This window comes from Pieris brassicae, chromosome 8 (assembly GCF_905147105.1).
Source record: "Pieris brassicae chromosome 8, ilPieBrab1.1, whole genome shotgun sequence".
Lineage (NCBI taxonomy): Eukaryota > Metazoa > Arthropoda > Insecta > Lepidoptera > Pieridae > Pieris > Pieris brassicae.
Window position 1 is genome coordinate 5,243,067 of NC_059672.1, and position 15,414 is coordinate 5,258,480.

The 15,414-nt window shown below is 32.8% G+C and overlaps 1 protein-coding gene across 7 annotated transcripts in view; it reads right to left on the minus strand.

Annotated features, from left to right (window-relative positions):
• Nucleotides 1-15,414, minus strand: part of LOC123713873 (dual 3',5'-cyclic-AMP and -GMP phosphodiesterase 11) — a 155,412-nt gene that overhangs the window by 71,671 nt on the left and 68,327 nt on the right. Inside the window, exon 2 of one of the 7 annotated variants that reach the window (XM_045667781.1) lies at nt 7,590-7,734. The exons of 4 other annotated variants lie outside the window; for them this stretch is intronic. In XM_045667781.1, the coding sequence (XP_045523737.1) occupies nt 7,590-7,647 (58 nt within the window). In that variant the 5' untranslated portion in view covers nt 7,648-7,734. Of the gene's footprint in view, nt 1-7,589; nt 7,852-15,414 lie in introns of all 7 variants that reach the window. 2 more of the 7 variants (XM_045667782.1, XM_045667780.1) reach the window with 2 other exon arrangements.

The following is a 15,414-nucleotide window of genomic DNA, read 5'->3' on the forward strand; positions in this document are numbered from 1 at the left end:
GAATATGGAAATCTCTGAATGGTACAAAACTAAAACAGTAAGCGCTAAATCTCTTTGCTGATTTATCGCGAAATAGCAAGGGCATGACCTAGTGTGAATAAATGCTTAAATATACTTTATAACTACATATTAGCCAGTGGAAGATCAAGCCAACCATGCAACAGTATCTATATCAACATACATATATGTATGTTGTAATTGCATTATAGAATTGAATACACTACTAATATGATTCTTAAGGAAAATTATCCAGTTGAGATTTTATACGGATCCACAAACGGATAAAGATTTTTTTTTAGTATAAGGAAAATTTGTATACATTATTTTATATTAAGGAAAACCTTCACGAAAATGTCGATATCTAAATATCCATACTTAAAGAAAGTGTTAATGAATTTAAGATATCTATTCCGTAAATAAGTAAATAAGACGTTCGGTTTATATCGGCATTAATTAATTAAAGATACTGGTGCAAGAGGCTTAATATCATGTGGCCTAAAGGCTAGCTTCGCGCCAACTCTGACCTAACATCGTTGATTCGACTCCGGGTGCGCCTGAGTAAATATATATACAATTAAGAAGGCACTAGAACTATGGCAAAAATTGATAATATGTGTCACAAAGAAAGATGGAAATCTATAAAGAAATCTGGGGCTGAGAAGTGTTTTTGTTTCATTGGAGTAGAATCTAATACCAGCGAACAGGCAATAATAAAGATTTTTAATTGGAATTTGTAATGATGTCATCTTGGTTATAAACACTCATAACATTTATTAACTGTTATCAAAATATATATGAACATTTTGTTCTTAAATATTATATTGTGACAAACGAATGCAGAGCGGACGACGCTTTTATCGCTTTAATAATTCCACATGGATTTTATTTTCTTCAATGCAAGAGGAAAATATCAGAAATAAACTGTCATTTTCAATTCCGTTTTTCAAATATGGTTAGTAGAAAATACTTGATAATTTCATATTATTCGTGCAGAAACGATAAAATACGTTTTTAAATTTATACCTAGTAAGTTCTATACCGAAATTATAACCCTTCATACATAAGACTGTCGTTTCTTTCTGTCAATTTTTTACGGTTTAAAGAAAAGAGATAGAAGAGTTCTTTAGTTAGATGTATAGTATATACCTATTGTGTTTGGTTTTTAAGAGTACACTACAATACATTTTGTATCTTGCTGAATTATGTAAATATTGTAATAATTTCGCGTTTATATGCATTAAAGAAGTTATTATATATAAAAGAAGTTATAGAATAGTATAGAAATAAATCATTTTTAATGTTGAATACTAGCTTGGGTCAGGCTTAAAAATGTATGAATAATGACACAGAAGGCTGGTCACCGATAGGTATAGAACTATGAATAGATGCAAAAATGTGTCGCTGACCCATTTTCATTTTTGGGTCTTATACACACGAACTATCCTTTATCATACACCGTTTATAATCTCTAAAACCTCAATAAATTGATGTATTTCATAAATATTTATTAAACGCGTGGAAAACAAACATAAAACAATAATCTAAAGGCAAATACTCAAGTCAAAGTAAAATGTTTGTTCTGCGCGTACGGAAAATGTTTTTTCAAGATCAAAGAAAAACTCATACTAATTTATCTAACACCCGAAGAGTATGTTGCCAATAGTTTTAGGAAAGGTCTCAAAGGGCCGGATAGATTACGTTATTACTGGTTTTGTGCCGTTGGAAGAAATTTTATGTATTAAGATGCCGGTTTAAAGTCGATATAAATGTCTTTAGTTCAAAGAAGATGTGAGTTCTAACCCCTATTTTCTGTCTATGTGCGCATTTAACACCTTGAAGAAAAACACCGAGAGGAATGGCATCTCTTACACCGAAACAGTCAACGGCTCGTGTCAGGCACAGAAAGCTGATCACCTACTTGCTTATTGCAAACACGATCACGGAACATCTGATATTCGTCACATTCTTACTTACATACAAGTTAAGTTCGTTTATGCAATAAGGACTTTTACTGCTTCCTAGAGAATTGAACCAAGGATCTTGTCTTAGAACCATTAAATAAAAACAAAAAACGTTCTTCGAGTTTCACTCAAAAACGATGACTAGGTTATTGAATAATATACGCTAACTATACAACATTTCTCTAATACAAGGCGACTATAAGGTAGAAGTTACTGCGCAATCAAATCTTTAAATTTAATACAATACAATGAAAAGTTCCATTGCGGAGTAGTTTACGAGATGAGTCCCCCCCCCCCCTCGTCGACATAAATTGCTTTTATGAGTTTGGACGCTGACTACGCTGACCGCCCACTCATTGACGTATAACATAAGGTTTTACTACATACCGCGGCTTAAATTCCTTGAAATATTACGTGTATATTTGAATTCCTCATGTTTTGGGTGAGCTATTTTAGTATATGATTTCCGTTACGAAATAGGCTTAATATTATTTTGCTTATTGAATATGAATAGACGTTAATTAAAAATATAAATTGGCGCCTGGTAGATAGTACTGGTGACCCAGAGCTGATGCTTTCCTCGCTCAACAAATAAGTATCGCAAAACAGTGAGAAAACGCTGCCAGCGTTTAAGATGCGACAGGATCACAGAATTCATAATGATATGAAATAAACTTTTATATCCATTATAAAGTTTTATACAAATGCAGTATGCGTAATCAAAGACAGTATGGCTAATATAAAATTTAAAACATGCGTATTGGTTAAACGTGAGATTCTCAACACGAAGGCCTAGGGAACACGAAGTGAAAACAATAATATGTATGACTTAAACTGTGTTTGTCTTGACAATCATATAGACTTAATTTTATGCATACATTTGAAGGTCAACCGTGCAGTCAAGAAAAAAAGGATTCGCTACTAGATTTGGTTCGGACCATCAGTATTATTACTCAAAGATAATTGAATTATAATTTCATATCTTAAATGTACTCGAAAGAGAATCTAGAATCAGCTTGAAATGTACATAAAAATGTCAATGCATTTATACTCGATCTTCAGTTTCGTAGCCCAGATTTTGGGAGTTTATATACATAATCTATATACCCAATATATGTGTTCATTTTAAAACACGAGGAATCAAACACTTTGAAGTGAAAATAAAAAAGTTTTTCAGCGCATGCTAAAAAGGTTTACTCAGAAGCAAATAAATTCTCATTTTATCTAAAACCCTGTAGTAAATTTGTAAATTTTGGTAGTGTCCGTAAAACGTTAGGAGTGTTTAAGCGTTATTTTATATCAGTATTTAGTTCTTGTTCATCCAACTGTATAGAACTTTATCCACTGAATACTTAAATGCGAGTTCGAGCACCTTCCAGCAACCCAACGGTTGTGGCCTTTCTAATGCTATTTACTCGAGTCTCTTTGATAAAGCGATAAACAATTGAGGAGTCGAATTGCCAATTTAAGTTGAGTCGTTTACGTTTAGTGTTTACATAGATTAATGTACATAATGAATGCACTGAAGATAGGATAATGCCTTAATTGAAAAATGCACGGATCACAGGTACCGACATCTTGAAGGGAACTAAAAATAGTCTATCTGAGGTAATCGCCAAATGACTTAACTGTTATGGCAGCTATAGATCATTATCAGCTGTAGGGGGCAATTTCAAGGAAACACGATGTTTTGAAATGTGGTGAATTTTATATATTCTTTGTATGTTATTTCTTACTTTCAAAATAAAATGTATTATATCCAAGTAATTGACTATCACCAACAAACGTATGTTGTTGGATATATAAATGTGAATTACGTGAAATTAAGCCATTTTGATTCCAAATAAAAATATTATATTTACAAAATTCTTAACCTACTAATAATAATAATTAAAAAAAATTAAATATGAAACTCAAATAAATTAACTGATAATGTAGTATTCTAAACACTTGTGTTAGCCACAATTACATATCGAATATTTTGTCGAATATCTTCGAATGAAGAAACGTGACGTAAAAATATTATTTCAGAATAGAAACCGTATGTTGTAATTTGGACCGATAATTTTGTTTTCTAACGATAAATAAATACTTACAAAATCCGATAAACTAGAACATCGTCATTCGGATGGGTTGTAAGCAAACCAAGTTTCGTCAGAACAGGATGTTTCTTAAGTAGCCCAAATTGGATTTTAAAGACTTCCTTAAGGGTTAATGTTTGTTCTGGGATTAATTTTAAGACAACTAAACATTTTTTTTCGGATTGCTATTGGTTAGCGAACCGTACCCAAATTAATAATACCAGTGTTGTATGTAAAGAGAAAAGATTTCATTTTTGTAACGAATAAACTCTACTGGACCGATATAAAAAAATTCAAAGACTATATTTATTTCCAAAATAATAAATAAATTTGCGGCCCTGTAAAGCCGTTAGTGATATAGACGCAACCTTTTACGAGACTATAAAACGCGATAGAAGATGTCATACGTTCTAGAAGATTCTAATGAATAGCCTTTAAACGTTATATATAATATATGTTTAGTATTTAGAAGAAACATGTTGCGAACGTGGAACAAAGTTCAGATAATGATCGAATGTGAAAAACTGGAGATACGTAACCTTCATGATTGAATCAATCTACAAACAAGTGAATTATATTTTATTGAATCTATTAATACATTTGAATTATTCTCCTATTATTACGGGACTTTATCGAAATACCTTCTTAAGTTTGCTTCAGAGAATTATTTTTATTATAATTACTAATCTATCTCTTTACATCACAGCGTTTACACAATTTGACTGACAGAGACGAATGACTACTAAAGTGTAACAAAATTAATATTACAATATAATTCGTTCAAATATGCGTTTGATTTATTTTAACTTCTAATCATAATGATAGGCGCAAGCGTGTTTTAGTAAGTATTTTTTATAAAGATTATCTTACAGTAATTATTATTGTTCTAAGGACACTTCCCTTTCAAGTGATGTGTAAAAATGTAGTCTAAGTTCAGCTACTTTATGACACCAACGGGTGGAAGCGGTATACATGAATACTTGCTATAACCCAATGGAATCAGCCAGATGGACCTTTTAGGGTTCAGGGATTTTATAGCTTCGTATCTTTATTGGTTTTACAACTGATTCGACAAATCTATAAAATTGACGGAAGTGATATTTTATGTACGCTTCTGTAACCTTTGAATAATGCTTGTGTAGATTTAGTATTTTATTCACGAGCCCCGTGAGTTAAAACAACTTTACTTGCAATAACAAATATTGTGTAAAAAAGCCATTGCTAATGTATATTATATATTCGAAAGAAAGAAAAATTTTATATTTGATCATAACGTATATAAAAAAATACTTATTTATAAAATGTATACCAAAAAGCGGAACGGAATACTGATATGTCGCGGCCCTTATTACTTGAATGCAAGCCAAATACAGAAAGAAAGATTTATTAAAAGTAGTACCACTATTATGCTACCACTAGTATAGCATTCATTATGTATTATGAGAAGTTACACACAACGGAATTTCATATTTATACACGTCTTAGTGGAGAAAAATGATTCCACACTAGCCGGTGAAGATTTTTTTATAAAACAGGGGGCAAACGGGTAGGAGGCTCATCTGGTGTTAAGTGATACCGCCGCCCATGGACACTTAATGCTAGATATCTCTCGAGTGCGTTGCCGACCTATTAAGAATTGATACTCTCTTTTCTTGGAGCCCTAAGTCGAATTGGTTCGGAAATATTTCGATGGGCAGCTGGCTCCACATCCCTCCACCATTACCAAGGCAAAAACTTCCTTAAATATATTAGTCCGAACAACTGATCACCGCAGTTGATAAACTAGCAGGTTATCAGGTTCGGCGGTAGAATTGGTCTCAAATCTGGGTGCCAGTCCTATTAGACTGCGAGACTTATGAAATAGAGTGCCCCCTGCAAATTTGTTCCTAACATCGCCTTGGTACCAAGAGGCTCTATTGAGACCACCCAATAGAGCCGAATCAGTTTGGAGATGCTTTAAGCACATTGTAGAAAAAATCTATACACATTTAAGTGTTCAGAAAATACCTGTCATATGTACAATCCCTTACTCGTATTGTCATTGAAGATTTTAATTTGTCAAACGAATATGCATATGAAATCCTTGTGATAAAACTCGTATAAAAATATACATGAAACATGTTTCAGCCATTTGACGCGGCTAAATATAGTGAGGTGAAAATAGATTTATAATGGACTATTGCCTTTCGTTTTATCACGTTATCACCGACCATTAGCTGTGTTTGAATAACAATTTAGTACATTAACTTTTATTACTATGGAAGATTCCTATGCATTGCTTAGTTTGAGTGTTTTCATTTTAAATTCTTACACTAAGTAGCAGTTGTCTTCTATGTAAACTGTAATTGTGGCTTATACGTTTATATGCTGGGACACACCTCTTCATTTGTTTTACTAATTCAAACAAAGAATTTAAACTCTAAATATACTTTATAAACATATCACGAATATACGATCTATGTCATAGTGAATGAATATTGTATAAAGAGAACATTTATTTATTATAAAAATTACGAGCTATTATTTCTTACTATGTAATCGTCGTTACTATTAACTAAACATGTCTGTTAGAAAGATCTGATTAATGTCATAAAAGTTCAGGTCCAAGTTATCCTTCGATAATTACACAAGAAACACTTGGGGATGTCAACAATTAATAGATTGAACTCTAACTTGCTTCTGTAACCATATTTTTAGTATCCTAACAGGCAATGTATTAAATACAACTTTAAAATCGTCAAGCAAACAGAAGATATAAAACCATGCTCCTCAACGTTCCTTACAAAGTATTTTACTTGCACGTGTAACTTGTCGATTCTAAGACGTGTCCCGGTATTTATAAAGCCGTTTCAGACAGAATACTGAAGAGCCTTGTAATGGAATAATGCTTTTACGAGCTTCCGTGTCTATTCTGTCCTTCCTGTAAATTACTGTAAAGTGAATTATCCCTTTTCATTTTATTGTTTACGACGGGTTTAGTTTTTATTATTATTCGTGAATAAGTATTTGGACTTAATACACTAACTTTAATTGCAATGTTAAAAGGGTATCACAGAAATGTGAATGTCACAAAAATGAAACACTTACGCTCTATAAAGGATTGACAATTTTGTTCGTTTACCAGCACATCTTTGCTATAGTCAACTTTATTTGGAAGACAAATAACTCTTCTTATGAAACTTTTAGTAATTATATTAATTAAACTGCAGGCACATAGAGTGGCTGCCGATGAACTTATTAACTTACAAAATGCCTGTTTTTTATGTATTAGAAAATAGTAGGAAATTAAATGGCTGTTTTTTTTATTGTCTTAATAAAAAAATGGAATAACGAGATTCTAATCTCGAAATGACATGATCTCGATGTTTTAAACGATGTCATAATTTTAGAATAATTAATCAAAGGAGTTCTATCTTCTGAATCTATATACTATGCAATGAAAAATAATGCTTTAAAGAAATTTTTCACTTACACCAAACGAGTATTTAAAGTATATTATTATCAACGTGACCAACAAATACTTAATGTAAGTATAATGGGGACTTACTTTTCTTGTGGTGCAGACATGATCCGTGAAGGCGACACATACTCGCCGTTTGCCCCATGCGGGTGCTACCCACCGCAAGCCATCGGCGCGTAGGGCCTACATCACTATCACACACTTCACTTTTACACTTTCATATTGTTATAATCTGTGTATTTGTATATTCTAAAATTTAAAGTTAAATTTCGAACTATTTATCGTATCGTAGTTGATTATCCCATAGTACATCTTATTAGGCTTATAATCCTTCCACACATATTTAAATCTGGAATATACCACAGATTTGATTGACTTCAGGTAAACAAATATTTTAAATTAAATATATATTTCGCAACTGACAGACTTCTAATAAGAAACGAATTTATTATTACAATCCTTCTGTCAAATTTGTTGTGAGCTGTGATGATAAAGGCAGTCAGTGAAAAGGATTTGATATAGATGTTAAAAACGAATTCTTAGGGCGAGGCTAAGAAGACTTTATTTTAATTAAGTCAAAGGTTAAACACCTTAGATATAGCAATATTTTAATATAAATTATAACATTAAATATTGCCTTCGACGTCAGAGAAGCATGAACATTAAGAATACGTTGTGCTGACCACGATATAAATTAAGAAATCAGTTTTCCCTTCGTCAGCGCCTGTCTGTGTCAAATTAGTCATAATTTATCGGTTTAGTCATAAAAATGAAAGACTATTTTTGATCTTGAAATATAGGTGCAAGTTCAGGAAAGATTTAAACGTTGGGTAACATAAATAAAAATACTTCAAACGGAATACTTTAAAATTAATTTTCCAATAAAAAATTATTCCTAGCTAGAAAATATTTGAAGTCCTTTTAGAAATAAAAAAAATTCACTTGGCTCTCGTATATTTATAGATACCTGCAGTAATTTTTATTTCATAACTGTGCAATGAGGTCAGATATCCTTGGTCTATTTTAAAAATCATGAATTATGTTGCATATATAAATGTAAATTTACATTTAATTTAACTTCTTTTCTAACGTTCATAAGTGTACTTGTTTACCTATATGAACGTTATTTTAAGGTTGAGTTTGTAAGTTCACTGGGTCATTTAGTAATTAAAGTCAGTGGCGCTACAACCTTTTTAAGTCTCGGCCTCAGATTTCTGTATCGCTTTCATGATCATTTGTGAATCTAATAGGCAAATAAGTGATCAACCTCCGATTCCTCCTGATCTGCAGCCGCGCCGTCGACTTTCTAGATCTAAGGCTTCTTCACGGTGTTTTCTATCACCGTACGAGCGAGTGTTAAATGTGAATAAAGAAAGAAAGTCCATTGGTGCACAGCTGACGGATCAAACCTACGACCTTAGGGATGCACTACACAACACTGCTGTTCATCTACTTATAAATAAAAGAAAACTATATTGAAATAAAACTTATTAAACTTAAACAAATGATACATAACTTCAACGTTTGTACGACGTTTGTATAACGTGCTTTGTACAAGTTATGATTAGCCAGACCGTGTCGATTTTAATGTCTCGCGTAAACCAAAGACAAATCTACTCTACTACAGATGACAATTTATAACCTTACAATACGGTATGTATATAAAATAACTTACTACGTCAACCTTCGAGGCTTTGTAGTTAAAACGAATTTTTCTTAAAGACATAAAGGGCATTGTCCGTTTGATATATTGCCAATAACAGAAGAACAAAATTAGAGATTGTAAATAGATTTTTTACGTCTTAGTAGTAGATCACAATGGTATATGTTAACAATATTAGCATATTTTTGCAATAACTGCGAAGTATAATTGTCGTAATACTTTTAATTGAGACAGCTTGATTACGCCATAGTATATTTTACCAATAAAATAGTTTGGAATCTAAAATTTCTTAATTTTCAGTTTATTTAACAAAAACCTCATATATTCACGATATTGGTGAAGAAATATCTATTGGTACTGTTGATCGGGATCTATCGATAGCGTGAAGAATTTACCTTAATAACCAGTGGCATTACAACCTATAAGGTCCGGGCCTGTTTCTGTATCTGTTTAGTGATCATTTACTTTTCTTAATAGGCACGTAATCAGTATTCTGCGCTTGATACACCCATTCGATTTTTGGTCTAAGGGATGCTTCTACAACGCAATATTTACTTGCGAGCGATTGAACTCAGGACCTCAGGGATGTGAGACATACACCCAAGCCACTAGGCCAATACCGCTTACAATTTAGAATATACACGAGTATGTTTGGAAATTCCAAAATTATTTTTTGCAAGTTCTAATAAATCTCTGTAGCAAGCAAGCTGGACCGGCGATAAATTGAATTAACCACACTTCTTGAACACAACTACGATGTAAGGGTAACACCCTCCTATTTAATTTTAGTTCTATATTAAAAGAACAAGGTTTTAACCTTGGAAAAGACGAAGGGGTTTTCTTTTTGCTAACGGCAATATGATTTATTCAATATCTGAATGTGTGTATTCTATGGACCGGTCTTGTGGCTAGATACAAGTACTCTCTCGATTTCATACCTCATACTACGATGGGCCAATTGTCCGTCTCGACCTCACTATCAAGTGCAGATGTCTGGGTGGCTTTCAAGCGAAGGGGATCCCGACGTATGCATTGTCGATATAATTAATTTAATGCGCTTACGTTGCAATCTTGATATCGCGCGATACAAAAAATTTACATTAAAGTCGGTAGCGCTGTCGCTATTGGGAGTTAAAGAACCGGTGCCGCGGCGTTCAAACACCACAATATTTCTATCATAGTTGTCATGTCTTTGTCAAATTGTAAGAAGTCTCGCGTGAATGCTTGCATACAAATCGTATAATTAATGTCAAAAATATGTATCAATACATTAAGCTCGCACAAACAGAAGCCTAAACATACATTTCCTAATTAATACCGAATTGTAAAATAATATTCTTAATGAGTAATTAGTAACTATTCCACCATCAATAGGTCAGGGAGTTGAAAAAGCAAGTTCGTGGCTTGGGTTAAATTTAGTAAGTAATGGTGACCATAGATTAAAATTTATAGAGAAAATAATCAAAAAAATCCTTAATAAAATAGTTATAGATTTTTTTTGATAAAGTACATAGTTTTTCAAAACATCTCATAATATTTTCAAAGTGATAAATTTAATAGAGTACACATTTAAATCAATCAAGATTTTCTTAAACAAATATATTTTGGTTAAGAAAAATCCCTACTGTTCCTGTTAACAACAACATTATAAACTTATATTCATTTTGAGAAGCCGAAATTAAATTATTGATTAAATATTTTGAGAATAAAACTGTCATTTAAGTACTTAAAGGCATTTGAAGGTAATTAATTGCTGGACATCGACCTGTTCGTATAAAAGATTAAGTTTGAATGAGATGTTAAATCAAGCGTGGGCGTCTATTAAACTCGGATCTAGCACAAATTGTAATTAATGTTGAACATAAAGCCTACAATTATTGTCTACTTTCTACGCCTACAATCCCAGCACTAGACCATGGCTCTCTCTACGTCTACAAGGTCTTAAGTGCCACCATGCAGGGCAATGAACCTGGTGATATTTCTTCTACTCCGTTTGTCCAGGACCTCTGCAAATCCAGCTGCTTTGCGGATAGTTGAGGCTCAAAAATCTCTATAAATAACAATGAACTGGACTGTAGTCCTAGAAACGGGAGTGTTTCTAACACTGGGTAGGGAGAAGAACGAATGCATTTTCATATCTTTTCGCATCATATCATTAAAATACTACATAAATATTTATATGTTACAAAGGTAATTAAAATAAAGTAATTAGTTTTTATATTTATATTTAAATTATCACAACTACTTTTATGACGTATTCAACAAGAAACACTAGTCCATTTTGTAACTTTAGTATAAATTATATAGGTTAATAATTAATATATTGATTATGGATATATAAGACTAGTTGTGTCCGCGATTACGCCTTAAATCGATCGTAGCGTTTTGTTATTCCTTCATTATATTTGAAGTATCCGAATCAAACAATATATTTGTTAAAGCCAAACCATGTATAGTTTTATAATGTTAAGTATATGATATTGTAGTCATAGCGGGAACTCTACATAATAAAATGATGTAATCTACAAACTCAATAAAAATGCAAATTGCAATGCATCGGTTTAGTTAGAAGCAAATATTTCGAATTTTATAAAATTCTTGTTTGTTTCCATGAGATTTAAAGTTTGAAAATTCTTGAAAATGTGAAAAGAATATTTCCTTGATACCCATCAATCCGAATCGAAGTCAGAATATGTTATTTCATCGAATGGGAATCCACAGATCATAAATAATTCAGGACTGCGACTGGTAACATCTTGAAAATGCTTCATACAGATTGATATAATTCTAAATTCAAAATGTAACCTGCTTTCTTACCAACTTCGTTTAATCTTAATAAATTTTTGACAGGGGTTTAATTATTTCACCAAACTGTGACTAATGACTATTGCACATTCTAAGTTCACTGTGTGTTCCAAATAACATCTTGCTTGTTATTTGAAACTGTATAAATAATTCTAAATTCAAATTTCTACACTTTGATTACCTATTGTTGCTATAATAAAATATATCTTTAATTAATTTGTATAAGTGGTACAAATTAATTAAGTTTCGTTATCAAATAATGAGACTACATATTATTATATTATTAATGTATATTCTAAAACATGTCTGCCTACTGTAACCTCGCTTACACTTATTGTTCGTCCTACGTTAAGGTTTCTCTTTTATAAAGTCATAACTTTCTCCATTCCAAATATTATATCAAATATGTTCAATTAAAAATGGAACAATAACACATACTTGCTACGTAGTGTTGAAGGTTGAATTTTATTTCTATGACCATTAGCGTATAGTGTTCGGTTATCCAAGCAGAAACAATTTTTTTTTACAGAACAGTGTCCAACGGGCAGGAGGCATATCGTCAGTAAGATCACCGGTCTTTTAAGAATTACGCTCTTTTCTTGTAACCTGTCATGTGTTATTTCACATAGTATACATAAACATAAACAACAGCTAAATGCAATATGCAGTGCGTCCCTCAAGGCGACAAGGTAACGCAATCTAAGACGGCGGCGTCGCATACTAAATATCAATAATATATTCATTCATTCATCCGGGAAAAATCGTGGCCTACCCGCCTCAAGACGCGACTAGAATGTTATAGTTAAAAATTACCTAAATCATACGGTAACTTAGAACTTTTTAACGATCTTAACGCGATTATCGGATAAAAATCGGCTAAACAGTTTTGGGCATTAGAGAATAATACCAAAAACTAAAACTATATTTTTTGATACATTTACTAATTGTACAAAAACGCGGTTTCGGTTAAACTGTTTACTATATGTAAAATAAATAATAAATAAATCAATGGCCCTACAACCTTTTTAGGTCTGGGCCTCAGATTCTGTATCTGTTTCATGATCATTTGTTAATCAAATAGGCAAGTAGGTGATCAGCCTGACGCACGTCGTCGACTTTTTGGGTCTAAGACTAGTCGGTTTACTCACGATGTTTTCCTTCACCGTTCGAGCTAATGTTAAATGCGCACATAAACGAAAATCCATCCACAGCCGGGGATCGAACCTACGACCTCAGAGATGAGAGTCGTTTACTATGTGTATTGATATTAATTTACATGAGATGTCAAATATCTTTATCACAATGCCTACAACTTTTGGGCCTAAGTGTTTTGAGAATCGAATTTTAGTTCCAAATGTAAACAATGTCACTCGAGCGGCGCTTTTGCCGCGGTTATTGTTTATCAGAATGCCAAATCGTAAAATGACTCCATTACGAGTGATTTGAGAGCGGATTCCGCTGTGAGAGTTTGAAAGCAAATTTAAACGCAAGACTGCCACCCCGCGACCTAACCCGAGTCGCAAACCGCCCTTCATCAGTCATGCCAAGAGCAATGTGCACGAATATGAAAATATATAATACCTTTTTTGGTATAAAGACTTTTGTAATAATTATAGTAATAATACTATGTTTTAATACGTTTGGGGATTATAGAGAGATCGGGTTTATCATCATAAAATAACTACATATATATTATTTTTCACTAATTTTGATAGTAAAACTTAATAAAAACCATTATCATATAAATTTTAATGATTTCATCTTAATTTAAAAAATACATCGCTTAATTTTGTATGTCATATACTTTTTTCGTCTAATTAGGACTTAAAATATCAATTCATGTCAAATTATGTGTTGGCCAGTGTTATTTGTTTGAAATCAATGTTACAAGCATCAGTCTTCTAGCAAAAAAAAATCCATATATATTTTATTAACAATGACACCAGACCGTTTCATTACTGTAACAAACAAGAACATTTATCATTTTACGTTTGAAAGCAAAATCTAAATCAAAACGTTTCGGCGAAAACATTAAATCCTTGGATCAAAGATGAATCGTATAAAATTACTCATAACTAAGCAGTTGCTAGCATTGCAAATTATTTACGTACTAAATCCCTGAAGACAACCACTCCTTGGCGCCAGTGGTAATAAATTTTGCAAGTCAAAGCATTAAAATCTCGTTAAAACGCTCTTGAGTATTAGCAGTGCCCCCATACCTAGTAGTTACAGCTCGTCGAGTCTGTGGTTAATGTAACGTAATGAAACCACCGTCACTCACGAGATGGACGCACTGACATTGCCAAAGCGCAACAAGTGAACTCACACAACTAGTTGATCAACTGGTCATAAGACTGGTATACGAAGTGGCTCTGCCAAACTTCGCTATACGAATAGACAGAGTTTTTGAGACAAAAAAAATCTAAAAGATTTTTTTATGAAGAATGAATTAAATAAACATCCTTTTCCTTAACGGTCCTTTAAACCGTGCTATAAAAAGTTGTTTGTGATCGGGCCCTTCGAATCGGTTAAATTATTTGAAGCAAAACAAAAAACGAACTTGAAAATTCGCCTTGAAATTCTTGATCGTCGCACAAGATACTTTCATGAGGACAATAAACAATGATAACCATGTCCAGGATCGGCCAGATAATCAATTATGTGAAGGACTCGCCTTGTAAGTGAACAAAATAATTTTTATTATAATTTTTTGATACTCACATACAATGCAATACAACAAAAGTTATTAGAGGTTTAAAACGTTTTATCTTTCACGAACACTTAAATTGTACTCTCTGATATTCGTAGCAGTACAAGTTTATACCTAAGTAAATAGTAAATTGCTTCCCGTCTAGTAAAACTAATCTATGCAGAGAATGATGAGTTGGTGGATTAGTTTTGCAACAGATCTACGAACTAATCAGAGCGCCGAGGAATGCTGTACGAGGCCGGCTTCGTTCGACCAATATCATACGAGATTTTTACTACCTCGCGTTCTTTAAAGAAATTCCCTTTACCTTCCATACTTTTAAAACGATTTAAAATTATGTATATGTATTGGAGCCGTATCACATTATAGTATTATTTGTATGACATTGTCATAAGATTGTCATAAGATTGTCATAAGATGTATTGATAATAAATGAGATGAGGCAAAAGACCTTTTTTTTAATGAGGGGAGTGCATTTCCGCACTGAGACTCGCCTGCTCTAAAAGCCCTACCCACTAAACCCCTCCCACCAATCACGTCACTGTTGGGGTAACTTTGGGTCACGTAAGCATTCTACCAAGAGACCCCGCGCCTGGCTGATAAAACAACCATCTTTCATTACAATGCAATCGCCTTACAAATCTTTACAGAAGAGTTGCAAGTTCTTGCATCCAACACGTGATTCGCCGGCATGAGGCAAAAGACCTACTCAACTACTACAATTTTGTATAGAA